General features: G+C 53.1%; 1 protein-coding gene across 1 annotated transcript; it reads right to left on the reverse strand.

The window, feature by feature from the left end:
- Window positions 1-566: 566 nt before the first annotated feature.
- ATP6V1B1 (ATPase H+ transporting V1 subunit B1) lies at window positions 567-27,276 on the reverse strand. The gene is made up of 14 exons (XM_059943030.1): window positions 27,038-27,276; window positions 20,129-20,184; window positions 8,771-8,869; window positions 8,468-8,561; window positions 7,802-7,879; window positions 6,808-6,947; window positions 5,789-5,890; window positions 5,132-5,229; window positions 4,021-4,144; window positions 3,724-3,874; window positions 3,402-3,484; window positions 2,447-2,551; window positions 2,121-2,250; window positions 567-2,030 (listed from the first exon to the last, which is right to left on the reverse strand). The coding sequence occupies exons 1-14, from the start codon at window positions 27,153-27,155 to the stop codon at window positions 1,867-1,869; spliced, it is 1,542 nt and encodes a 513-aa protein (XP_059799013.1). The 5' UTR covers window positions 27,156-27,276; the 3' UTR covers window positions 567-1,866.
- Between the last annotated feature and the right edge of the window lie 120 nt (window positions 27,277-27,396).

Below are 27,396 nucleotides of genomic sequence, written 5' to 3' on the forward strand. Positions count from 1 at the left end.
ATTGTAACAACTTTGTATGGTGACAGACAGTAATCAGACTTTTGTGATGATCATTTTGTAATGTATAAAAATATCGAGTCACTAGGTTGTACACTTGAAACTAATATAATATTGGAAGTTAATCATACTTCAATTTTAAAAAGGGGGGAAAAAGATAAGTGTGCTTGAGGATGTAGAGAAATTGGAACCCTCTTGCATTGTTGGGGAACGTAACGTGGTGCAGCCACTTTTGGAAGTAGCTTTGCAGTCTGGCAGTTCCACAAATGGTTAAACAGGGAGTCACCATCTGACACCCAGTTATTTCACTCCTAGGTATGTACGCAATAGAAATAAAAACATACATCCACACAAAAACTTGTACATGATTGTTCATAGCAGCATTATTTATGACAGTGAAAAGTTGCCTCAACCACATGTCCATATACTGATGAATAGATAAAAGGTGTATCCATACTGTGAAATACTATTTAGCAATAAAAAGGAATGAAGTATTGACACAGGCTACAACATGGATGAACCTTTAAAATATTACACTAAGTGAAAGAAGGCAGACACAAAAGACCACATATTGTATGATTCCATTTATATGAGTTGACCAGCGTAGGCAAAGCTACAGAGATAGAAAGGTTAATGATTGTCTTGGGCTGGGGAGGGGGCGGAAGAGTGGTTTGAGGAGTGATAACTTGGGGTACAGGGTTTCTTTTTAAGGTAATGAAAATGTTCTAAAATTGATTGTGGTGATGATTGCACAACTCTGTGAATATACTAAAAGTTGTTGAATTGTACAGTTATAAATAGGTAAACTGTATGGTACGTGAATCACATCTCAATAAAGCTGTTATTAAGTAAAAACAACCCTATGTCCTGTGGACACCCAAAAGCTTTCCCTAAAATGGCTGTAAATTGTCTTGGGGATGGGAATTTTATTCTCAAGGCCTCCTTTGGTGTCAGCTCTTGATCCAAGAATTCTGGCCTGGTCCCATAACACATTGACCTAGAAATGGAACTCAGCCTTTTGCTGAAGTTCTATCTTCCCAACCTGCCCTACCTCTTAGGAAGCATTCATGACTTCATCGTAGGTGGGGCAGAGGAGACAGGAAGGGATGGCATTACAGAAGAGCAGGCAGCTTTCAAAGGAACATCAGGTATCCTGGTTTTTAGGATGCTCTTCGCCCATTTCTGAACTGGGGGGCCTTTCCTCAGCCTCTGCACACTGCCCCCACTGTTCCTCAGGCCATCTCCCCAGCAACTCCCCTCCCCGTCTGGAGCAAACCAGATTCCTTCCTAGCATCTCTTAGGCAGAGCTGTTTAGAATCAGACACATCTTTTGTGGCCTTGAGATTGTCCTTTCTATGGCCCATGAGCTCACATTCCACCCAAGAAATTTATCAAGATATTTTTTAACAAAGATAAATATCTCCCTAAGAAGAATTCTGTTGTCACCTGTTAAGACACTAATGTAGCCTTTTCTTTTTTTTCTCTCTTTTTTTTTTTTTTTTAGGTGGAGAGAATAGTTTAATGAACCTCATGTACCCCCGCAGCTCCAACAATTAACAGTGTTTTGCCAATCTTGTATTTACATGAGATAAATTCTTGGGAGAGGACGGTGGTACTTTTAAAATACAAATGCTCCTATCAGAACAAGACAGAGAATATAGGCTTAACCACCTTCTGTTTCCCATGTCGGGGAATCCAGGGAGAGGACTGGAGAGTAGGAGCCCCCCCATAACCTGTGGGGGACTGAGGGTGGGCACGGAGCGATGGGTTAAGGTGTGCGGACCAAGACGATGGGGCGGGGCGTGTAGGTCGGGCGTCCGGCGAGGGCGGTGCCAGGACCTGGCTCCGGGGGCCAGGCTTCCCGCGGGGCTAAAGCGCCGTGTCGGCCTCGGGGTCCGGCGGCGCCCCCTCGCGGGAGTAGAACTCATCGATAATGTTCTGCGGGATGCGCTTCAGCATCTCCTTGGGGAAGATGCGCAACAGCTTCCACCCCAGGTCCAAAGACTCGAACACCGAGCGTTTCTCGTAGGGACCTAGGGACAGAGCAGGAGTGTTAAGGGTGTGTGCGCGTGTGGGTGTCGGACTAAGGGGGTTGCTGCCTGAACGCCCCCAACGCGCCTCACCCTGGTTGATGAAGTTCTTCTCAAATTTCTGCAGGAATTCCAGGTAGAGCAGGTCCTCGGAAGCGAGCGCCTCCTCCCCCACCACTGCCTTCATGGCCTGCACGTCCTTCCCGACGGCGTAGCAGGCATACTGGTGAAGGGGTGAGGGGGTCAGCGGTCACGGCAGGCTTACCGCAGGAGTCCCATGTTCCCCCATGTGACTGTGCGGGGACCCCAAAAGGGGAGGAAGTTTTTTCTTCCAGGAGAAAAGTTCGTGGTCCAGCTAGGGCTCCAAGCTCCAGCTTCTGAAACTAGCTTCCCCACCAGCCCTTGGGCTCTCTCCTTACCAGCTGGTTGGAGACATCTCCATGGTCCTTTCTCGTCATGCCCTCCCCAATGGCGGACTTCATCAGCCGCGACAGGGAAGGGAGGACGTTGATGGGGGGGTAGATCTGGGCGGGGCGAAGAAGGCGTGTCAGAAGGCAGGGTCCAAACTTTCCCTTCTTTCCCACCTCTACTTGTCTTCCCTCCCACTGTGGTTCTCAGGAGACTGGTCCTTATTCATCCCACAGAGAGGTCGGCTGGTCACACCCCGCCCTCCTCTATCGCCCACAAATTCTAGGGCTTGGGTATACAGGTGTCTACATGTGCGCACCTAGACAGGAGAGTGGAGGGGGGTGATGACATGACATTAGTTCATGAAAGTCTCGCTATTTCAAAACTTCTGATTATTTGGACGAAAGCCAGGTAGAAACTTAACAGTTCATAGTTGCAAAGAAAAGCTGCCAAACAAAGAGGAAAGAGTAAGGGGGTGGCCTAAGATGGGACAGACACATTTACTAACCCTTTGGTACATTATTCACCACCTACTTGTGTCAGTTACCTATTGTTTTTGTTCACCAAAGCAAATTACTAGAAAGGAAAGAGAAATGATATTTATTTTGTATCTACGAGCTGCTAGATGCTTTCTGTGGGCCAACTTATTTTATTTTATTCTCCACAATGCAACTGTGTGATATATATTATCATTCCCATTTTATAGATGAGGAAACCTAGGATCAGAGAGATGAAATGATTTTCTCAAGGTCCCACATCCAGGTAGGCTGGATTCCACCCAGACTTGTCTTCTGTCTGGGAACCAAACAGTCTTCCTGGGGATTATCTCCTGTTAGGGGTTAGCCTTGTCTGGCCCCTCCTCATTCACAGGGAGATGAAGTACAGGGGGCGGTGGGACACTGGTTATTAGTCAGTGTCCTTGGAGATGGTGGAGAGAGCAGGAAGTGGGTAAGGAGGGGACAGTACCTGTCTGTTATGAAGCTGTCTGTCCACGTAGATCTGTCCCTCTGTGATGAAGCCCGTCAGGTCTGGAATCGGGTGGGTGATGTCTGCAAGGAAAGGCACTGGTGTCAGTGTAGATCCTGGTCTCCACCCACTCAGGGCCATGTAGGTTCTATTCCCTCACGGGAGTGGGTGATCGGGGGAGGCAAGGAAGGGACAGTGTCTACCCTGATGGAGGAACAGAGCTACTGCACATCTAAATAAAGAAGCATGGGTCCTTTAAGTGTCTGGGTAGGATGGGAGGGCAGGAGGGCTGCAGAGGGTAGTGGGCAGGGAGGCGGCTCACCGTCATTGGGCATGGTGAGGATGGGGATCTGAGTGATGGATCCGCCCCGGCCCTCCACGCGGCCTGCCCGCTCGTAGATGGTGGCCAGGTCTGTGTACATGTATCCGGGGAAGCCTCGGCGCCCGGGCACCTCCTCTCTGGCAGCTGAGACCTGCAATATTCGTGGGCCTTGGGGTAAGAAAGGGGGCAAGAGGCTGACACAAGGAAGGGGAGTGGGGGGCTCATTGACCATGAGGAAAGGGGTGGGGACAGGCCTGCGTGGGCCAGCTCTGGGCGCAGTGACTACAGCCCCCTCACCTCCCGCAAAGCCTCTGCGTAGGAACTCATGTCCGTCAGTATGACCAGCACGTGCTTCTCACACTGGTAGGCAAGGAATTCAGCCGTGGTCAGTGCCAGGCGCGGGGTGATGATCCGCTCGATCCTGCAGGTACGGCCAATGTTTAGAGAGCCTGGAGGCCCAGGCCTGTGCTCCATTTGGCCCCAGTGCTGAGTGGGTGGTGAACTGGGAAGGTGGTACAGTGCACAGCAGCAGAGGACTGGGTAAGATGAGCCCCAGGCCCCAGCCCCCAGATCCAGGCCATGGTTCCTGGGAGTGGGCCCTCAATCACGTCCTGCTATTCAAGGTAGGAATGAGCACAGAGGCTGGGACAGGCAGGGAGCCGGGTGAGAGAGGGACAGGCAGGGCCAGGAGTGACTGATGAGGAGGACAGTGTCCCTCGTCCCCCAGGGCACCCGAGCTTGGGTCAGCTGGAGCGCTCACACACTCGGTGTCCTCGGGGTTCTTTCCTTACTGTTCCCCTCACTATTCCTTGCTGGGCATGGGTCAGAGGCTGGTGTGCCCTGGCAGCCCCTTCCACTGGGGGCACTCTAGGCACCCTCAGTCCCCGGGCTCTGTGCCTGTGGCACTTTCCTCTGGTGACATCATCTGGGACCCCTGAACTCTGCTACCTGCTTTGAGTTCCTTCTGAGTACCTTCAGTTCCCAGGACAGTTTATTAGATTTTTTTTTTTCATCACCTAACCTACAGATTTAAACTCACATTTTCTCAACTTTTAAAATAGCAGTTTTTCTAAGCGAATGCTTTAGGGAAATATCTCTTTAGTGGTGACCTTGTGGAAGTGAGCCTCGGAGGAGGAGCCCTGACTTGGGATGGCGGCTGGATGCAGGTTGTGGGCAGGGCGGAGGGGCGGCAGGTGGCAGGCGGGCTGTGGCCCAGCTCCCTGTCTCTCCGTGTGCTGTCCCTACCTCTTCCCCAGCCTCGGTGTCCCCATCTCCACAATGAGGGGTTGTTCTCCCAGCTCTGGCCCATGGCTGTAGTTCTGGGATGCCTGAGACCTGGTACTCTGGGTCTTGGAAGGGGACAGGGCCTGCTGCCTAAGGGCAGTATGGGTGCCAGGGGACGGCTCACGTGGGGTCGTTGGCCAAGTTCAGGAAGAGGCAGACATTGCCCATGGTACCGTTCTGCTCGAAGTCGGACTTGAAGAACCTGGCTGTCTCCATGTTCACCTGGACGCACAGCAGGGAGGGCTGGAGGCGGGGCCCAGGCTCCTCCCATCTCTTCTCAGTAAAGCCTATTGACTGACCTGCTAACGGTCACTGGGGTGAACCTGGGGCTTGAGAGGGCAGGGGCTGGGTTTGCTGCCCAGTCCGGGATAGGGTCTCATCAGATCCCCAGAGAGAGGTTCAGACTTCAGGCTCAGCTCTGCTCAGTGCCACCCCTGCCCCTCACCCTCCCCGCTGCTTCCCTGCTAAACTCCCCGTCCCTGCCTTGGGCCCTCTAAGGGCCCCCGGGATCCCCTTTCTGAAGCTGTCTTGTCTCCCTAATTTCCCTCCTCCCCCCGCTGTCCTGGGCTCATCTCATAGCTGCCGTGGCCTCTGGGCTTCTGTGGGGCACACACTGCCCGCTCCTCCAGTCGTGCTCTTGCCTCTCCCACCAGACAGGCTCCGACTTTGACGGCTTCTCAAGAAGAAGGATAATGCCTCCCCCATAAGACTGGGTGTGCCAGGGGCCAAGGCTGCCCGCCCATAGCTTCCAGAACTTGCCAATCGGCCCAGCCCCTCTTACCCCCATGGCTGCAAAGACGATGGCAAAGTTGTCATCGTGATAGTCCAGCACGGCCTTGGACTTCTTCACCAGCCCAGCCTGGCGGCAGATCTGGGCGGCGATCTGGGGACGGGAGGAAGGACATCAGAACCAGAACTCGAGCCAGCCCACTGAGGAGCATGGACAGGGTAATTCCCAGCCCACCCTCCCGCCAAGGCCTTCGGTGGGAGGGACCCAAGGTCAGCAAGGTGGAAGGGCTGCCCCGGGTCCTGCAGCCGCTCTCAGGGGAGGGCTGCCTTATTCTGTGGCACCTGAGGACCCAGGGTGCCTGTCACGAGAAGGAGGGCGGAAAAAACAGTTCCAGAGAGCAGCTGCCTACCATGGGTTAGGGGGAACTTGGCCCTTCAGAGTCCCCTCTGCCCCCCAGCCTGCTAGGGGTATCTCTGGGGTTTGCCCCAGCCCTGCAGCGTGTGAAGCTTCCAGTCGCCATTCCAAATCCAGGATGAGTGTGTGTAGGGGGAAGGCAGGGACACCAATCGCTCTGAGCATTTCGAGGGTGAGCCGGGGCGCATCCGGGAGTAGAGGAGTGGGGGTGGTCGGGGGGGAGCATCTAGAAACCTTGTCACACCAGCTGCTCTGGGAAGAAATGGGCTGTCCACTCTGGGTAGAGGGGGTAGGGCAGGAAACCTGCACAGGGAGGCTTCAGGTGGCCGTGGGGCTGGCCCGAGGTGGAGTTCGCTCAGTGCAGGCAAGTAAAGACCATTGCAAGGACCAGTGGTAGAGCCGTGGGCTCAGCTGCGCAGGACATTCAACACTGAGGCTGCCCGTGGGCTCTCTCGTGAGCCAGTGCGAGCCCCACTCACTCAGGATGGAGGCTTGGGGATCTGTCTGGGGGCCCTGGGTCCCTGAGCTGCCAGGAGACAGCTGCCGGTGACCCCAGCCTGCTCGGCACAGGAGGCCTCCCTTGCTGGACCACCAGCCCCGGCCTCTGCTCCGTCCCTTCCCCTTGGTCGTGCCCACCGGCCCCTCGAAGTCCTCACCTCATTGTGGGGGAGCCCAGCTGCTGAGAAGATGGGGATCTTCTGGCCACGGGCAATGCTGTTCATGACGTCAATGGGCGAGATGCCCGTCTGAATCATCTCCTCCGGGTAGATGCGGTCGTGGGGGTTGATGGGCTGGCCTGGGAGACGGTGACCATGGACCCTGCTCAAGGGTCCAGGCCTTGCCCGCCCTCCCCCACCCCTGCCCCAGACTCTGGAGCACCACCGTTTAACAGAATTTTCTTCCGTGATGGAAATGTGCTCCAACTGCGCTGCCCAAAACGTAGCCTTGGCCACGTGTGGCTATTGAGCATGCACAATGTGGGTTTTTTAAAAAAATTAATTTATTTTATTTTTGGCTGTGTTGGGTCTTCCTTGCTGCGAGCGGGCTTCTCCTTGCGGTGGCTTCTCTTGTCGCGGAGCACGGGCTCTAGGCGCGCGGGCTCAGTAGTTGTGGCTCGCGGGCTTAGTTGCTCCGCGGCATGTGGGATCTTCCCGGACCAGGGCTCGAACCTGTGTCCCCTGCATTGGCAGGCTGGTTCTTAACCACTGCGCCACGAGGGAAGCCCCACAATGTGGTTTTGAAATGAACTTTTATTTCATTTGAATTAGTTTGTATTTAAATAGCCACAGTCCAGTGCTCCCTTGGATGGTGCCACCCAGGCACATTAGAAGTGGCAGGCAGGTGGATGCCGGAAGGCAGGAGAGTGAGGGTCTTGGGCACCTGGGGAACTCTGCACAATGACGATAGCATTTTATAGGAATGGGACATGAAATGCAGCTTGCCCCAGACAGAGCGGCCTTTGCTGCTCTCGTATCTCACCTGACCTGCCTGTTAGTATGACCAGTACTGGGGGTGAGCCCTGGGCAATGGCCCTGGCCTTTATCTGGGGCAGAATTTCCAAGGGGCGAGGTGACAGAGGCAGTGACTGGGGTGGGGAAGGTAGTTGGGGGGCTGGGTCACGAGAGCCGTCCCGAGCCTTTGGTCACTTACCATTGATATCCAGGAAGTCCTCTGCCATGACCACTGGCCCCTTGTCGATGGGTTTGCCAGAGCCATTGAAAACCCGACCTGGGAGTGGGTGAGAGGGGATGGGTGATGATCAGGAACGGCCCTGGGTCTCACGGCTGCTCACCCTCCACACCACCAGCTCTCACCCAGCCCTCGCGTCCCAATTGCCCCATGTCCCCCTCCCCTCAGCCCTTGGTTACCCCCAGGGAGCTGGCTACAGTGACTGCCTCCTTGGCGGTCTTCCCTCCTCTCCTGGAAACCTTTACAGGCAAGGCCTTGGCCCAGGAAAATGACTCTAATGGGGGGTTTTAGGGCTGGAAGGAGGAGGGCCAGGTATGGCAGACCTTGGGAGAAAATTAGGGGATGTGCAGTTCGTTTCAGCTTGACCCCAAATAGATGGTTATCTCCTCTGCCTCTAATTTATTGAAGCTGCCTGCCTCATGTATTGAACACCTGCTGTATGTCAGGCCCTGAGCTGGGGTTGGGGGTCAAAGACAAGGCACAACCTCTGACCTTAAAGGGCTCCCACGGGAGGCAGACTAGGTAAAGAGGCAATGACAGTATGGTCTGCTAGGTAAGCACTTGGTCAGGGAAGCTGGGCTGGCCGGACAGAGGGACGCCCTCACCCTGCCCATCCCTACCCCTCACCCAGCATGTCCTCCGACACTGGAGTCCGTAGGATGTCCCCTGTGAATTCGCAGGTGGTCTTCTGGGCATCGATCCCAGAGGTCCCTTCAAACACCTACAGAGTAAGAGGTTAGTCAGTCTAATAAGCGGTTTGCTGGAGAGAACGGGGCCTCCCATTCTAGGCTCCCTTTGTGTCCAGCTCCGGGCAAAGCTCTCTCAGGGGAAATAGAACATTTTCTGTCTTTGGAGTTTATAAGATAGTGTGGAAACTTTGTGGATTCATTCATTTATTCAACCAGCCAACATCTTATTGACACCACTTACCTGAACAATTGCCTTGGTCCCAGCCACCTCAAGCACTTGCCCGCTCCTCTGAGTCCCATTGGGGAGGGTGAAGTTGACGATCTCAGCATACTGGGCAAACTGGCAGGAGGGGAGAGCAGCCCAGAGTGTCAGTGAGACCAGAGGTGAAGTCCCTGTCTCCTCCCCAGACTTCCTTGACCCAGTCTCAAGCTCCTTTCTCCCATCTTGTGCCCAGATACTCTTGGAAATGAACTTCAGGGACTGGTAAGTGGAAAGTGTGAATTCTGTTTGGGAGGCAGTATACCTGGGTGGGTAGGAGCACCGACTTTAGAGTTGGAAGACCAGGGTTAGAATTGAAGCTCTGACACTTAGAAGCTGTGTGACCTTGTGGAAGTTACTTAATGTCTCTGAGCCTTACTTTCCTCATCTTTAAAATGGGAATAATACTAACACCTGTTTCATAAGGCTGCTGTGGGGAGGAAATATATGGAAAGTCATTAGCTGGTGCCGGGACCTTACAGCAGCTCAATAAAATGTAGTAGCTATTATGGCTGTTTAGGTCTCCTGACAGCAGCGTTGTTTGTGCCCCTGTGGACTAATGGTGAACACACTGGCAAAGTTCTCTCCTCGGCTCCCAGGTGTCCCCATCTACCAGTGGCAATCTTCCCCTAGCCGTGGGGCTGGGATCAATTCACATGTAGTCCTCACAGGCTTCAGGAATAAAAAGAATCAGGCAATCACTTTGCTTTTGGCTAAGATCAAGTGAAGTATTCATTCTGATCAGTGTAGAAAGCATCAGGCTGACATGTGGAATATATAAAGAAATCTTACAACTCAACAATAAAAAGGCAAATACCCTATTTTAAAAATGGCAAAGGATCTAAATGAAGATAGACACGTGCCCAATAAGCACATAGATGCTCAACTAATTAGTCACTAAAGAAACGCAAAATCACACAATGAGACAGCACTTCACACTCATTAATATGGCCGTAATAAAAAAGACAGATAATAACAAGTGTTAAGGTTGTGGAGAAACTGGAACGTTCAGACACTGATGGTGTGAATGTAAAATTGTGTGGTCACTTTGGAAAATAGTCTGGTGGTTTCTCAAAAGGTTAAATATAGAGTTACAATATGACCCAGCAATTCCACTCCCAGGTGTATACCCAAGAGAAATGGAAACACATGTCCACATAAAAACTTGCATATGAAGGCTGATAGCAGCATTATTCATTATAGGCAAAAAGTGAAAATAACCCAAATGTCCACAAACTGACAAATGGATAAACAAAAGGTGGGATATCCAGGCAGTGGAATATGTCAGCTTTAAAAAGGGATGAAGGGGACTTCCCTGGTGGCAGAGTGGTTAAGAATCCGCCTGCCAATGCAGGGGACACGGGTTTGAGCCCTGGTCCAGGAAGATCCCACATGCCGCAGAGCAACTAAGCCCGTGCACCACAACTACTGAGCCCGTGTGCTGCAACTACTGAAGCCTGCGCGCCTAGAGCCCATGCTCCGTGACAAGAGAAGCCACCGCAATGAGAAATGAGAAGCCCGAGCACCGCAAAGAAGAGTAGCCCCCACTTGCCATGACTAGAGAAAGCCCATGTGCAACGCAGCCAAAAATAAACAAATTAAAAAAAAAAAAAAAGGGACGAAGTACTGATCCATAATACAACATGGATGAACCTTGAAAGCATCATGCTAAGTGACAGAAGCCAGACACAACAGGCCACAAAGTATATAATTCCACTGATATGAAATGTCCAGAGTGGTCAAATCCACAAAACAAAAAGATTAGTGGTTGCTGGGGACGGGAGGAGGGAGGACTGGGGGTGACAACTAACAGGTTCATGGTTTCTTTCTGAGGTGATGAAAATGTTCTGGAATCAAGTAGTGGTGATGGTTGCACAACTCTGTGTATAGACGAAAACCCACTGAACTATACACTTGAAAAGAGTGAAGTTTAAGGTATACACATTATAACTCAATTTTAAAAACCAATCAGGGGCTTCCCTGGTGGCGCAGTGGTTGAGAATCTGCCTGCCAATGCAGGGGACACGGGTTCGAGCCCCGGTCTGGGAAGATCCCACATGCTGCGGAGCAACTGGGCCCGTGAGCCACAACTACTGAGCCTGCGCGTCTGGAGCCTGTGCTCCGCAACGAGAGAGGCCGTGATAGTGAGAGGCCCGCACACCGCGATGAAGAGTGGCCCCCGCTTGCCACAACTAAAGAAAGCCCTCGCACAGAAACGAAGACCCAACACAGCCATAAATAAATAAAAAATAAATTAAAAAAACAACCAATCAGGCTGTCCCTCCAGGACCACAGGCAGCAAGTGGGTAGGTGGATGTCTGCCTCAAGGGAATCCCCGAGCTCCGCTGTCTGTGTGTGCTTCAGGAACCAAGGTCTAGATGAGGCTATGAGCCAAGCCAAAGAAGCTAGGCTGGGAGAGCAGACGCTCCCAGCTGACCCTGGTCCTCGTCTCTGGTCAGCACCAGGAGAGCTAAGTCCTCTACCTGCACCTCCTTCCCAGGGGAGGTCCTGGAGAGAAAGCATAGCATCGCCCAGGCTCCCTCACCTTGCTGCCCATCCACCTGGCTTCCTTGATTCACTTCAGGGGTAAGTCATAATCTTAATCCAATAAGAATAAATGGTAAAAAAGACTGCACCTCTCCCTGCAATGTTTCTAATATTCTGGGAAATTAAAGTACTCCTCTAAGTTACTCCTTGGACATTAGAGGAAATCAAAACTAAAATCACAGGAGAAATAGAAAATAATGAAAAGGATATCACTTCGAACACATCAAGCTGTACCATGTTTTCTGATCTTAATCAAAGTCAGTCAGAAATCAATAACAAAAGGATAGTTAGAAAAACTTCATACATTTGGAAATTTTGAAACGTTCTAAATATAGAAAAACTGGGACTTCCCTAGTGGTGCAGTGGTTAAGAATCCGCCTGCCAATGCAGGGGACATGGGTTCGAGCCCTGGTCTGGGGAGATCCCACATGCCGCGGAGCAACTAAGCCAGTGTGCCACAACTTCTGAGCCTGCGCTCTAGAGCCCATGCGCCACAACTACTGAGCCTGCGCTCTAGAGCCCGTGAGCCACAGCTAGTGAGCCCGCGTGCCTAGAGCCTGTGCTCCACAACAAGAGGAGCCACTGCAATGAGAAGCCCGTGCACCGCAACGAAGAGTAGCCCCTGCTCACCATAATGAAGACCCAACGCAGCCAAAAATAAAATAAATAAATTTATCAAAAAAAAAAAAAAAAGGGCTTCCCTGGTGGCGCAGTGGTTGAGAATCTGCCTGCCAATGCAGGGGACACGGGTTCGAGCCCTGATCTGGGAAGATCCCACATGCTGCGGAGCGACTTGGCCCGTGAGCCACAATTACTGAGCCTGCGCGTCTGGAGCCTGTGCTCCGCAACAAGAGAGGCCGCGATAGTGAGAGGCCCACGCACCGCGATGAAGAGTGGCCCCCGCTTGCCGCAACTAGAGAAAGCCCTCGCACAGAAACGAAGACCCAACACAGCCATAAAAAAAAAAAAAAAAAAAAAAAAAACCTTTAAAAAAAAAGAAAGGCTGTGGAAATATTCCAGGCTAAACGAGACATGATGATTAAATGTGATACCAGGCCCTAGACTGGCTCCTATACTGGAGGGAGAAAAATGCTATAAAAGACTTTATTAGGTCAGCTTACAAATTGGAATATAGATTGTAGATTAAAGTATCAGTGTAAATTTCTAAAGTTGATAGCTACTGTGGTTGTGTAAGAGAATATCCTTATTCTTCGGAAATACACACTAGAGTTTTGGGCATAACTTACCCTCAAAGTATCTAAAAAAAAAAAAAAAATTAAGCACACACACACACACACACACACACATGCATATACACTCAGAGCAATGATAGAACAAATGGGTAGATGGATATTCCTTGTACTATTTTTATTTTTGCAACTTTTTATAAATTTGAAATTGTTTCAATAAAAAGTCAAATTAAAGTATGCTAGTGGAAAAAGAGACATGATTCCCTTTATTTGCAGATGATATTGTATATCTAAAAAACCCTAATGGGCTTCCCTGGTGGCGCAGTGGTTGAGAATCTGCCTGCCAATGCAGAGGACACGGGTTCGAGCCCTGGTCTGGGAAGATCCCACATGCCGCAGAGCGACTAGGCCCGTGAGCCACAATTGCTGAGCCTGCGCGTCTGGAGCCTGTGCTCCGCAGCCAGAGAGGCTGCGATAGTGAGAGGCCCGCACACAGCCATGAAGAGTGGCCCCCACTTGCCGCAACTAGAGAAAGCCCTCGCACAGAAACGAAGACCCAACACAGCCATAAATAAATAAATAAAATTTTAAAAAAAATAAAATAAAAATCCCTAAGAGGATCTAGTTAAAAACAAAAACAACCCCACCTAGGATTAATAAGAGAATTTGGCTGTATACAAGATAAATACATAAAAATCAATCTCAGATTATTTTCCATTATGTTATTGTAAGATATTGAGTATAGTTCCCTGTGTTATAGAGTAAATCTTTGTTGCTTATCTATTTTATTTAAGTAGCTTGTACCTGTTAATTCCACACTCCTAATTTATCTCATAATCTGAAAAAATATATATATAGGGCTTCCCTGGTGGCGCAGCACTTAAGAATCCCCCTGCCAGTGCAGGGGACACTGGTTCGAACCCTGGTCCAGGAAGATCCCACGTGCCGCGGAGCAACTAAGCCTGTGTGCCACAACTACTGAGCCTGCACTCTAGAGCCCATGAGCCACAACTACTGAGCCCACGTGCCACAACTACTGAAGCCCTCGCGCCTAGAGCCCGTGCTCCGCAACAAGAGAAGCTACCACAATGAGAAGATCGCGCACCACCACAAAGAGTAGCCCCCGCTTACCGCAACTAAAGAAAGCCCGCGTGCAGCAATGAAGACCCAATGCAGCCAAAAATAAATAAATTTATTTAAAAAAAAGCTCTCATTTAAAAAAAAATATATATATATATATATAAAACTGAATCACTTTGCTGTATACCTGAAACTAACACAATATTGTAAATCAACTATACTTCAATTAAGAAGAGTGTTCCCCCCAAAAGAATCACAGAATATTAAAACGTATCATTAAACAAAACTTATGCAAAAAGTGAAAAAGAAACAATCTCTTTTTTTTTCTATTCCAGCAGTAAACGGAAGAGGAAATGGAGAAAAATATTTCATCCACAATAGGGCCAAAACCCATAAAATATCTGGAAATAAATTTAACAAGAAAGGTACAAGAAAATAATAAAATCTTACTAATGGACAGAAAACAAGCCCTGAGCAAATGGAGAGCAATAGTGTTTTCCAAGACAGAATGACTTACTATCATAAAAATATAAATCCTTTTCAAAAGTATATAAATTCAATGCTTTCCCAATGGATTGTTTCTCCTGGAACTTGATAAAATGATCTTAAAATTCATGTAAATGTCTGAGAATATCCAAAAACAGTTATGGAAAAGATCAGGGGTGGAGGGCTTGCCTTGTCAGATATTAAAACGTGCTCTAAAGCTGCTGAGGTCTAGTGGTCAGTGTTGGCGTGAGGCAGATGAACGGAGATGTTGGAAGGCTAGAGTCCAGAAACAGATCCCAGATTTTAGGAGACTATTAGAGAACAAATGTGGCATATAAGTTCATAGGGAAAAAGAATTTATTGTACAAATGGTGCTAATACCCTGGGTATCTATCCCTATCATAAACACAAATGCATTCCAGGCATATAAAAATTTAAATATAAAACTAAAACAAACAAAATACCAGAAGAGCTTTTCTTCTTTCCTTTTTTATGGAATAATCCAGTTAAAAGCTGGATAAGAGAGACATCTTTAAGCAAGATAAGAAATCCAGAAGCCATAAACAAAGAAATAGAAATCTTTGATAATACAAATATTTGAAATTCCTGTATGGCATACCATAAACAAAGGTGAACAATAAACAAAGCAAAACGTACAACTCAATGTGTAGGAAACGGTCACAGAGGAGGAAGTGAGATCTCAACAGATAAAAAGATACTCAACTCCACTAGTCATCAGGGAAATGCAAAAAAAAGCAAGATAGGACTAGTCTTAACCATTAGGCAAAATTACTGGAGAGCACATATTCAGTGCTGGCAAGGATTCTGGGAAGTGGGTCCTCTCGTGCATGGCTGGTTGGAATATGAATTACCACAACCTTGCTGGGCAAGCAATTTTGCTCCAAATTGTCAGTATCTATTAAAAAATAAATATACACTTTGAACCAGCAATTTCATTTTGGGGGAATCTATCCTGTAGCAATAAGGGCACCAGTATAAAAGGGATATATATTGCTATACTATTTGTAATAGCAAAACCTGGAAACATGCTGATTGTCTATCAAAAATGGAATACATCACGGTACATCCACACCACGGTTATGTCCAAACCACAGTCGCTATCAAAAGGAATGAGTAAAATGTGGATCTACTGACATGGAAGAAATACTCGATACATTTTAAGAGACTAACACCAACGTAAACATCTAACTTGCTTATATTTGCCCATATACAGCAGGATATTTACGTTGGTTATCACAAGAGGTTGGGAATAAAGAGGTTAGGGGCAAATAGTTAACTTTGTGTCTTTTATTTCACTAGTTACAAAAAGCGTGTTTTGTATGTGCGTGTAATTAAAATGTTAAAAAAAAAAAAATGGGGGGGAATTCCCCGGCGGTCCAGGGGCTAAGACTCCGCGCTTTCTCTGCAGGGGGCCGGGGTTCCTTGCCTGGCGGGGAACTAAGATCCGGCAAGCAGCGCAGTGCGGCCAAAAAAACAAAGGGGGGGTAGGGGAACATGTTCAAGTACAGTGACGTCATTGTCACCATCATTATATCCCCTGCTGTCCACAAACCAGTGACCTTCAGGGTCAGGGAAGAGAGGTGGATGGCTCAATTCCCCAAAGGGGTGTGAGCAAGGTGGGGTCCTCCCCCCAGGGCTCCCTGAGACCGGAGGTTGAACCTGAGACAGGAGGATTCCCAGCTCTGATAGTCACCGAGAGAAGCTCTGGCTTGCGCCCCTCCTTGTCCTGTGAAGAGGATGCCAGGAAGGCCATCTTGTTCCCTCCTAAACCACTGTCAGGCCCCGCTGAATGGGGTCACTGGGGGAAGGGGCTCGCCCCAAGAGGAGTGCTGAGGTCTGCGGAGGGGCTGATGCCAGACAGCCTTTGGCTTCACAACCACAAGAGGGAGCCCAAGAGCAAGGGCTGCGAGGCCCCGGGAAACAAGTTAAATACAAGTCCTGGCTCCAACCCCTCTTCCGCTCTCTGTGGGCCTGTGTCTCTCTCTCTCTGAAATGGCCACTGGCCTCATTGTCTGGGACGCAGATGGGGGGCTGCTAACCTCAGGAGGAAAAATGCTGGACGGAACACCGGCCTGAGCGGGCCCCAAAGCAATTAGGCAGTGGGCCCAATGAAAAACAGGCAGCAGGCTGATAAAAATCTATCCTTTGGGAACTTCCCTGGTGGTCCAGTGGGTAAGACTCCACGCTCTGGGAACTAGATCCCACATGCGTGCCGCAACTAAAGATCCCGCATGCCGCAACTAAGACCCGGCACAGTCAAAATAAATATATTTTTAAAATTCTCTATTACCTTAAAAAAAAAAAGCGATCGTTGGTATGTGGGTTTGTGTGGGTGATGGAGAGGGGAGAAGAGGTGGCACACTGTGTGTCCCTGAAAGATGAAACATCACAGAAAATGAACTTTAAACAGCAGAGAGGTTACAGCCAGATAGGAGGAAGAACTCTCAGAACCATGGCGCCCAAGCAAGCAGGGTGTTGTCTGGAATCCTTTAGGAAGAGAAAGCCAGTTATTTGTCTGGTGGGAAGGGTGGGTTTAGCCACTTAGAGCAGTGTGTGCAGCGGGAGAATTCCAATGTGCAGCAGTGAGCTTTTATTTATACCCCGTTTCCCAGCCGCAGACCTGATTCTCTCAGCTCTCATTGTTGGTTACTAAGAGAATTGCAGGGAGTGTGGATTGTTCAGTGTAGCCCACCTCCTCTGCTGGAGATTCAACCGAGTTCCCAACCAGCCAGGGGTCAGGCACAGGGGTGCTGTCGCATCCACTCAGGAGCCTGGGAAGTTCTTAGCAAACCTGGCAGGACTTGGACAGGGCGTGCTGCTTCCAAGGCTTCTCCCCCTGACAAGGTCCAGGGCAGTTCGGGAACTCCTCTTTGGAAATTGTTTTTGGAGCTGATGCACACAATTTTGAAAGCTTTTTCCCTGAACAGTTTGGGAGCAGCCACAGACATTTGGAACCAAGACTGGTGGGTGATGTGAATCTCAAACAAGGGCCGGTTTGAATCACAGAATATAGCAGGCGGAAGATCCTCTAGAACAGCGGTTCCGAGGGTGATCCGACCCTCCCGGCAGCATTGGCCACCGGGAGCTTGTCAGGAATGCACATTATTGGGCCTCAACCCAGGCTGCTACCTTAAGAGGTTTTCATACAATTTCAAGGCCCCGATTACCTGTCTAAGAACTTTGGATCTACGCAAAATTCTTCCCCCCAATATTTTTCCATTTGAGAAGGATGGAAGCAGAAAGCGTTGTTGCCTGTGTGATTCAATTCGGGCAGAAGGTGGCGCTATAGAGACAGAATTGTGGCATTTTTGCCCAAGCAACTCTGGAACAAGGAGTGTGGGAGAGTGGAGAAGGGTGCATAAAGGTGCCTTCATCTCCTGTACTTATGAGACTGTCAACTTCTGATTCCTTTCTTTCCCTCTGCAAGCCCAGGATTTTCTGGGTGTCTCCATCACCCAGTTACTCTGTTCTACACGAGTTACCGATGTGTCCAATACTCACAGAACCATAGCCTGGGAATCTATCCCCAGTTTCGTAGTCCAGCCCCACCTTACAGCTGGAAAATGGATGTCTGCATAGGTACTGACTCTCCATACAGAGTCCTATATAGACTGACAGGGAGTGTGGCAGAGGTGGGCAAAGGGCATGAGATTCACCAGCTGTTTATTTAATCAGGCATATTAGCATTTCCTCATCCAGGCAGGGCTCTCGCTAGCTGTTCTCAAGGAGGAATAATAACAACACGTTTGGGCTTCCCTGGTGGCGCAGTGGTTGAGACTCTGCCTGCCAATGCAGGGGACACGGGTTCGAGCCCTGGTCTGGGAAGATCCCACATGCCGCGGAGCACCTGGGCCCGTGAGCCACAACTACTGAGCCTGCGCGTCTGGAGCCTGTGCTCCGAAACAAGAGAGGCCGCGACAGTGAGAGGCCCGCGCACCGCGATGAAGAGTGGTCCCCGCTTGCCGCAACTAGAGAAAGCCCTCGCACAGAAACGAAGACCCAACACAGCCAAAAAATATAAATAAATAAACTCCCTCCGAAATACCTGGTGGTTTCTGTTTAAAAAACAAAAAAGCAATACATTTATCTGATTTGATCCTCACAACAATCCTATTGTCATTTTTTTTTTTTTTTTTTTGGCCTTGCTGCAGGGCATATGGGATCTTAGTTCCCCAACCAGGGATCAAACCCATGCCCCCTGCAGTGGAAACGCAGAGTCTTAACCACTGGACCACCAAGGAAGTCCCCTATTGTCATTTAATGGATGAGGAAACCGGGATTTACAGTCCTAGACAGAAGGTTCTCAGACTTCAGGGAGCATCAGATCACCTGGAGGGCTGTGAAAACAAACTTCTGGGCCCTCAGAGTTTCTGATTCTGTCAGCCTCGGGTAGAGACCAAGAATCTGTATTTCTAACAAGTTCCCAGGTGGTACTGATGCTGCTGATCTAGAATTGACGGGTAGTTAATAGAAAGGGTGGGATGGATCTGGGATTAAAGTTCAAGAAGCCTGAATCACACGGTCTGGTTCCAGTGCGCACGTGCAGACCAGCTCCGCCACACTTCTTCCCAGGGCGTCCCTGACACTAATGGGCCCAACTGTGAGGTCTCCATGAACTTGGAATCTGTTTTCCAGAAATGAGTGGGTCTGATCTCTTTAATATAGTTGGCTCAGATTTTGACAGGCCCATACTTATTCATGCTCTCATTCATTCATTCATTCACTCACCCTTCCTTTGAACAAACTGAGCCCCCATGATGGGCTAGGTGTTCAGTAAAACTGCAACGTGGGGCTCTGGGAGCTTGGGATTTATAGACACCATCCAAGTCCAATAGGAGGGCACATTGTGGTGGGCGGGGAGGGGCAGGGAGAAGACATGCGGCCAGGTGGTGACCAAATGCCTCGATGGATGTTGCCAGCAAGACAGTACACAAAGCCGAGAGCAGGGTCAGGCTCACTGCTTCCAGGAGAAGGGGAGTCAGAGGAAGGGACTGGGGTGTGGGGGGGGGAGAGGTAGTGGAGAAGGCAGAGTATGTGCAAGGGCCCAGAGACATCAAATGGCAGCTTCACACAGAGACAGTGTGGGTTTCTAAGTGCGGAAGGGAGAGTGATGAGATGTGGAGAGGTATGCAGGACCCTTATAGGACAGAGGGCCTGTAAGGTGAAGCCATGGGGAGACCTAGTGAGTTTGGAGCAGCAGAGGGAAGGGGTCAGGGCTGCATGGCGGCAGGGTAGAGGATGGGAGGGCGCCAGGCTGGGGCCCCAGAGGTCATGGCCATGATAAGGGTGTGGTGGGTGGGAGACTGCCGACAGAACATGGCCCAGGAAGGGAGGAATCAATGTGGCACCCAGATTTCCAGTTTGGGGTTGGGTGGGAGACAGGGGTGGAACTGGCTGTGGGGGGAAGCAGAGTGATCGGGTAGCTTTGCAGAGCTCTTGACGCCTCGAGAATCCCCAACCCCGGGACTCAGAATACTGCCAGTGTCTGCCATGGTCCTACGGTTCCCCGAGGACACCAAGTCGCCCGCACCCCACCTCCTCCGTGAGGCCCGCCTCACTTCCCGCTCAAGCTGCCGGCTCCCAGGCTGAGACAGTCCAAACACCTTTGAAAACCTCAAGCTCTGGAGAGTTAGCTGGTATCCACCTGCCTGCCGCCTCCTCCTCTTCTTTTTAAAAGAAGACCCGTGAAAGGCAGGTGGGAGAGTCCTGCCTTCCGGGGAAGTTAGACACAGCCATTCTACTGATGAAGAAAGAGGCACAATAGCTGCAGTGCCCCTGTTCATTGCTGGTAGGAGCAGGTCTCTTAATGCCCACAGCGGGGCCCACAGAAAAGGCGGGAAAAGAAAACCTCGGGTGGCCAGGGAGGGAGAATGTGGAGGTGGGTGTCTGGGGGTCAGGAAGAAGGGGGTGGGAGCATGGGGGCCACCTAGGGGCAGGGCAATTTAGAAGAGATCAGTATAGGGGCTGGGAGCTCTGGGATTTGGCCGTGGTGCCTGGGAAGAGACAGAAGTCTTACCTTGACCTGGTCCAGCACCACCAGGGGCCCATTGACGCTGCACACGGTCCTGTAGGCTGGGGGAGGGGTGGGGGTGGGTGAGGGTCTCACACCGACACCCGGACAGACAGAGAGACACACACACACACACACACACACACACAAGCATCCTCCACCTTCCCTCCCTCTAAGCACCACCCCCTCCCCTCTCTGGAGCCTGGGCCGTCAGGGTCATTAGCTGTGACAGGGCCAGCCACCATTGCTGTAAGGGTCATGCCCCTGCCGGCAGGGCCCCCGCTGCCTCGGACACCTGCAGGAGGCTGGGGGAGGGCCAGGGCAAGGGCAGAGGCCCCTCGAGTCCTCCCCCCCGACCCCCCCAGCCATCAGAGGCCTTTCTCATCTCTGAGGCTACTTCCCGTCTGGCCTCGGCCCCCACTTGCCCACTACACCCTCCTCTCTGACCCACAGCATTTTCCAAAAGCTAGAGATGTGATGAGAGCTGCCCTCCCTGCCCCTCAGCAGGACCACACTTCTCTCCATCACCCCACACTGACTGGGCACTCTGTGTGTGTGTGTGTGTGTGTGTGTTGGGGGTGCAGGCATCAGTGAGAAAAGTCAGCCAGGGCCTTGCTCTGCCACGAGGCCGGACTCACTGGGCGCCTGTGGGAGCGGGGAGAGAGCAGAGCCACAAAGGAGGGTGAAGCAGATTGCCCCCGTCCTGATGGCTGGAGAGAGCCACAGATGGGGATGTGAGCTCGGCTTACAGGGAGGGACTGGGTTAGACATCAGGAAATACTTCCCAGCTCCAGTGCCGGGGACCCCAGTAGGAGAAGCACAGACTGGCAGACAGGAAGCTTACTTTGGTTCTGTGAGGCGCTAGCTGAGGGACCCTGGGTCCTTCCATCACCCATAACCCCGGGACACGGTAGCCCTTCCCCAGGGTCCTTTTGAAGTGCCAAAGGGACAACTGGGGTGAAGGAACCTGGCAGGGCAGGATGGTCAGGGGTGTCTGTGAGGTCACTGGGTCACTCCCAGGCTGGAAGGGCCTCCGACAGGAGAGCGGTCCAGCCCTCCTCTCAACAGGCCAGGAGAATGGGGCTCAGAGGGCTGGAAAGCCCGCCCAGGGACACAGACCCTTGTGGCAGAGCAGGGGCGGGGCCCCCCTCGTGCTTCCTATCAGACCACAGGGGCTCCCACCCGCCCTTATGGTTTCAGCAGGCCTGCCGCCCAGCTGCTCTCGCCAGGTGAACCTAAGCGGGGCTCAGTGGTCAACCCCTTATTTTTGTCAGATCGAAGTTCCTTTCCTGGGGACTTAGTCTAGGAAGACCAACTGGGCAAGGTGATCCTTGCACAGATGTTTTCTATGTTCTCCGGAGCTTAAGGACTATTAGGAAGACTCAAGAAAGCTAAGTTCTTCTCGGACTTGGGCCCAGAGCTGGGGCACTCCCCGCCCCTTCCTGCCCTCATACTACCAGCCCCCACGTGCACCTGAGCCATTCTCTTGTCCTTTTCCCATGAAGGTGGTATCCCACCTTCCATCTAAGCCAGCCCCTCCCTGGCACTGGGAACCAGGCCCTAGAGAAGGCTGAGCACTGGGGTGACGGGCCAGCACTCCTTCTCTCTGTGGCCGTCTCATCAAGCAAGTTCTGGTATTTTCCATCTTAAAATCACGCCCTCCACTCCAATCCTTGTCCAGCGACGATCACAGCCCAGCTCCACTGCCATCTCCTTCCACCTGCCACCCACACCTCACCTTCCAGTCTGGCTTTGCCCCTGGAAGGGACCAGGGCCTGGATGCACTCTCTCCTGCAGGTCCCTGGAGGCCCTGCCCTGCCCCTCCCCCACCACCTCTCTGGCTACTCCTCAGCCTATTTTCATACCTTTGGATGCTGAGACCTCAAGGCTGGGACCCGGCTCTTGACATCTCACTCCTGCCCTCCAAGCTCTGCTTCCCTCCTCCCTCCTCCCTCCTCCCGTCCTATCTTCAAGCTTGCCTCTCAGATGCCTTCACAATACTGGGCTAGGCAAATAAAGGAGGCAAATAAAACATGGAGCCTACAATTTAAAAGGGGATAAAGATGAAATAATTGCCAACTGCTCTGAAGGGAAAGAGCAGGGTGGGCGGGAATGGGCTTGAACACCAGGCTTGGAGCTCATGGAGGAGGCGCCTTGCAGGAAGGGCCATCTGAGCTGAGGCTCCAAGGTCAAGTGGAGTCATCCAGGCCGCCCCCAGACAGCTGGACAAAGGGCACATTTGGCAGAGATAAGGAGGCCCAGGGGCCCAGAGAAAGAACGCGGGGCCTTTGGGGAACAGAAAGAAGGGCAGCGTGTCTGGCGTGCACAGGCTCACTTCCCTTGTGCAAGAGGACACATCAGTTCCAAGACACGTGAGGGCGGGAGTGTCTGTAGTGTTCACTGCTGGATTCCACCTCTTAGAAGAGTGTGGGCCTATGATAGACAGTAAATATTTGTTGGATGAATTATGGAAGGCGTCACCTTGCCCCACCAGCCCATTCCCGTATTTCCCACATCAGGACCTATGTGTTCCCCCTACATATACACACACACCTTCCCATCCCCAAACCAAATGAGGATCCTGTCACCTACTCTGGCTCCTGCCACCCCTGTGAAGGTAGAATGGAAGGGATGAGAAAGCGAATACACAGGCTAAAGGGGTTGTAGGCACAGGAAGACCCCAGCCTCCGCAGGGTGAGGGCAGAGGCCAGGGCATCAACCTGCCCACGAAGAAATTCACCAAACAGCCCTTCCTGCCCAGGGGGCATTTTGATCAAACCCTCTGGGTTACTAGGACTGTGTGAAGTAGAGAGGAGCCAGGGAGCCCAGCAGAGGGAGGGTGGAGGGTTGTGAGAACAGGGGAAGGAGCACGGGGCAGAGAGACCTGCTTTTTCAATAGCCCCGGGGAAGAGCTGGCATCTTCCTGGCCCTGTGGAGAAAATACCAAGACCAGCCAGAAGAAAGACGCAGAGTGGGTGGGCCGGGTAAGGAAATGGGGGTGCTGGAGGGGAAGGGCTCTTCACAGCTGGCTCCCCCCATTTCACAGCTTCTGCCAAGTGAAATGCATTAACCTTGACACCCAACAACTCTACCTGCCAAGGGGAGGAGCGGTGAAGGTCACGGGCACAAAGAGAGGAGCGATCTGGATGTGGGGGGCCCCTCCAGCTCCCAAGGAGGGGCTGGTTCTTGGGGAGCCCAGGCAAAGGGCTTGCCTGCAGCAGAGCTGGGTGCTCGGCACTTCTCAGTTCTACGCAGCACGAGGTCGCTAAGTCCCCATCTCATCACACCAGCCTCATCCATAAGCTGCCTTCCCAGGATTCCCGCGGACACGGTTCTTGGCTCTAGTTGCTGGGTGAATACATCGCTCCATAGCCTGGACCTTTCATCGCAGATAATCCACTTACGTGGCCATTTCGGTTCAGTCTCTGGCTATTGCCTTCCCTTGTCCGAGGCCTCGCCCTTGACTAACTACGGCAGCTCGCTGGGTCCTTTCCCCTCTGAAGTCCCACAGCTGGCACCCAAGTGGGTGCCCTGCTCTCCAGCTTGCCCGTTACTGGAGACAGATTGTGTCTCTCCCTTCAGACCAGAGTGTCTCCTCTGCAGGACTAGACAATATCTTTTCTGAGAGGCTGTCTGGTTTGGACACAGCCAAGGTGATGGCTGAGCAACAAAGGTGTCCTTGACTGGAAGGCAGGTCTTTTGTCTGCACCCACCCCCAACTCTGATGGTGTCCATCGCACGGAGTGGCAAACTGAGGCCCAGGACCTCGGCAGATTTCTCCTAGGGCCCACCGCAAGTCAGGACAGTAGCCTGTGGCACTCAAGGCTATGGCCCTACCCCAGCCCGGGGCACGTCCCTGACCCCTGAGGTGGTGCTGGAGGCAAGGGCTGGACGAGAAGACCCCTGAGGGGCACGGACACGTTGCAGACACTCCCTCCAGCTGCTCTGCCCACCCCCTCTCCATTGTCCTAGCTGACACTTCGGGTTGCTCTTTGGGCTGCGGGCCCCTCCTGCTCCCACCTCCCCACCGCCTTCCCCGGCAAAAGCTCAGCGGGGCTCCGCTAATTAGGGCCGGCCCAGCCACACCTGCAGCGTCCTGGGAGCCGGCTGAGGCGGGCGTCCATGCGTGAGGCCGGGGGGGGGGGGGGGGGGGGGGGGGGTGGTGGGCAGGCCCGGGGCAGCAGGCCCTGCACCTCCTCCCAGATCCCCGCTGGAGGGATTAGGGGAGGGAGGGCAGGGGCGGAGGGTTCTTAGAATCGGCCGGAGACCCTGACGGTGGAACGCTCTCCGTGTAACCTCCCTTGCCTTTCGGTTGAGGAAACCAAGGCAGCCAGTGGTTTGGCACTCAGGGCCCTGGGCCATCGGACCGGGCTCCGGCCCTCCAGCCAGAATGCCAGCCCGTCCGTCCTAACCTCTGCTCCTGCGGGGCGCCCCGACCCCTCACCCCACCCCTTCTGCCCCACACAACCAAATAGAGCTCCTGCCGCCTCCTCTCCGTGGAGATCAACTCCAGCTCTGAGGAAGGCAGAGGGGGCCCTTCCTTCCCAGGGTGGATACTGCTGGGGTCCCTCCCCATCCTGATTCTACCCAGCCCCCCTTCTGCCTTATTCCCTCCTTCAGCCACTGCAGAGAAATCACCTTTAATGCCTCAGGCCTGTTCAGTCCACCTCCTCCTCCAGGAAGTCTTCCCCTGGACCCATGCCCATGGCCAAGCGAGCTCTGGGGCTGGGAGTCAGCTGCCCAGTCCCCTGGCCCTCTGGTCCCCCAGCTCTCCTCCTAGACTCCTTCTGCCTCTACACAAAGTTCTCCTGCCTGGAAGTACTTAGAGTCCCCTGGTGGGGGAGGAGGGCAGAGAGGGCCACAGGAGTCCACCTGCCCAGGCCCCCGAGGAGGAAGGGGGGTGTTGGAGAAAGCCGCAGGTGCAGAAGCACGCTGAGGAATCCAGCCTCCCTCGGGCGGGGGGTGCCGGCCGGCCCCGGCCCCTGGGTGGACCTGTGGGGACACTCGGGTGCAGCGAAAGCACAGGAGTGGCCTCTGTCTTCACAATAACATCTTTAACGCGGGCACTGGGCGAGGGGCTCACCTCGCGCTGACCCGTGACTCTGGGTGGGCTGTTGGGTGTGAACACAGTTGCCTGGCTGGGAGCCGCATGGTGCCAACGGGGGACACTGCTGTTGCTGCTTCCAGCCGGGGTCAAACCTCCTGGGCGTTGGCCCCAGTGCCAGGGCTTGTGGACTATAAATAAGAGGCCGGCTGGGAGGGGATCCCGGGTAAGGTTGCACCCTGGGAGGGCACATTCCAGGGAGGAGGAAAGCCGAGCCGTTTGTCCAGACCTCAGACCCCACCCCCCACTCAGCACCCAGGCGGCTCTCCCTTTCTCACAGGGGGAGGGGAAGATGGGGGAGGAGCCTGCGGGGGTGGCCGTCACCGGGCCCGGACAAAGGTCAGCCGACTCTACTCAGGTCTCCGGGCCGGGGATCTGGACCCCGGGGGGGCACGGTCACTGTATATTTCTGGGCCTTGGTGACCCCGGCTTTGCAGTTGGGGAGGATCTGGACCTTCGTCCTCCCCGGGCCCGCGGGGCCTTCTTGATAAATCCGACCCCACTCGCTCTCAGTTCCTCCTTAGCTGGAGTGTTCCACACCCCTCGGTGCCTGCCTCGGGCCTCAGGTGGTGGCCCGCCCAGCCGGGGCGCTGCTCCCCCAGCCCTGGGCCTGGCCGTTCTGCTCCCGCTCTGCTCTCCGTGGTGTGGGCCCCGCCGCACACCCGGCTCTCAGCTGCCTCTCCGGACACTCCCCCTGCCCCGGTGGGGCTGGCTGGCTGCAAAGGGAGGGGCGGCCGTGCTAGGCCAGCTTCTCCCCATACACACCCTCTTAGGAGCCTCTGGCTCTGCTTAGCCGGTGCCGGCCAGGCCGGTTTACTCCAGTGAACGGGGCTGTCTGAGAATTCAAGAATTCGCCACACCAGGGAATGTGACCTTGGACAAGGAAAGATGGCCGGAGCAGGGGTGCTTGGTCCTGGGGACTTTGGTCCTGGGGACTTCCCGGGTTTTCTGCCCCAGACACCCGGACTCGGCCCACCCCTGCAGGACGGGCACTCGAGCCACACCCACAGACGCCCCCGATGCCCCCTCGGAAGCCCACAAGGGTCCACTCCAGCGCCCGCGGTCCCCACACCCCTACCCCTGGATGCCAGGCATGCGTCCTTCTCCTAGCTGCTCACACGGACATGTGCCATCATCTGCCCACACACTCATCCATGTTCTCCCCGTGAGCACACACACCCCACCCTGAGTGTACAAGCATGCACACGCAGTCTCACACATTTCCTTTCCGATCACACACACGCTCAAGCTGTCACATACATATTCACACACATATGTCATCACCCAAGTGAAGGTGGGAGCACACGCCCACCCAGGCACACGCCTTCCCCTGGTTCCACACCCAGGCACCCTCCCCCAGAATGCACACATGACATGACACACACGGTGTCACGTGTTCCCCATCCTGAGAATGCACACGCACTCTGAGTTGCCACATACATCCCCCAGGGAAACTTGATTATACTGACACTGAGTATTCTGGTGTACACATGCGCACACCCCAAACACACATATTCACACAAGAGTGCACACACACACACACTCTTGGGGGCAGTTGGGAGCTCTCTGTGGACTTGGGGTCTCAGTGCAAGATCACTGTCGACAGGAAGGTTCCTGCAGCTACTCCCCTGCCCTTTCTTCTGGGGTACCCTGGGCTGGGGACCCTCATCCCCCCACCCGCATCACTCCGCAGGACCGAAAGCCCCTTAGGTCTCGCCAGGTCTCAGGTCCTCCGCTTTCCCTGAGGCTAAGAAGGAGGACCTGGAGACCCAGCAGCCCACCCGACCTCACCCACTGGGGGTCATACTCACTGACGCGGGGGTGGGTGATGTAGTTTCGGGTGACCGCCTGCATGTGCTCTCGGGTGGCACCCAGGTTGGAGCCACTGCTGGGGACCCCCCCGGGGCTACTGTCTACCTTTGCGGCCATGGTGAGGTGGAGGGCTGGGAGCTGAGTGCCTGAGCCTCCAATACTTCTGGCCCAGCTGGAGCTGGAGAGAGCCGGCCGGCCTCCCCATGCGGCCACCCCTCCCTTCCACCCTCCTCTCCTCCCCCGGGGTTGACTGTAAACACGGAAACCTGGCGCTTTGGCTCTGAGCTCTTCCAGATCTGGGAGGTGTCCTAGGCCACCTGGGAGTGGGAGGCTGGGGGAGGGGCAGAGGGGTAAGACA

This window comes from Balaenoptera ricei, chromosome 13, assembly GCF_028023285.1.
Source record: "Balaenoptera ricei isolate mBalRic1 chromosome 13, mBalRic1.hap2, whole genome shotgun sequence".
NCBI classification, from domain to species: domain Eukaryota; kingdom Metazoa; phylum Chordata; class Mammalia; order Artiodactyla; family Balaenopteridae; genus Balaenoptera; species Balaenoptera ricei.

Coding starts and splice junctions, on each gene's coding strand:
- ATP6V1B1 (XM_059943030.1), bottom strand. CDS start 27,155: ATGGCCGCAAAGGTAGACAGTAGCCCCGGGGGGGTCCCCAGCAGTGGC. Junction 8,562..8,770: donor GGACCAAGGCAATTGTTCAG/GTAAGTGGTGTC, acceptor CTTACTCTGTAG/GTGTTTGAAGGGACCTCTGG. Junction 5,230..5,788: donor TCGTCTTTGCAGCCATGGGG/GTAAGAGGGGCT, acceptor CTGTGCGTCCAG/GTGAACATGGAGACAGCCAG.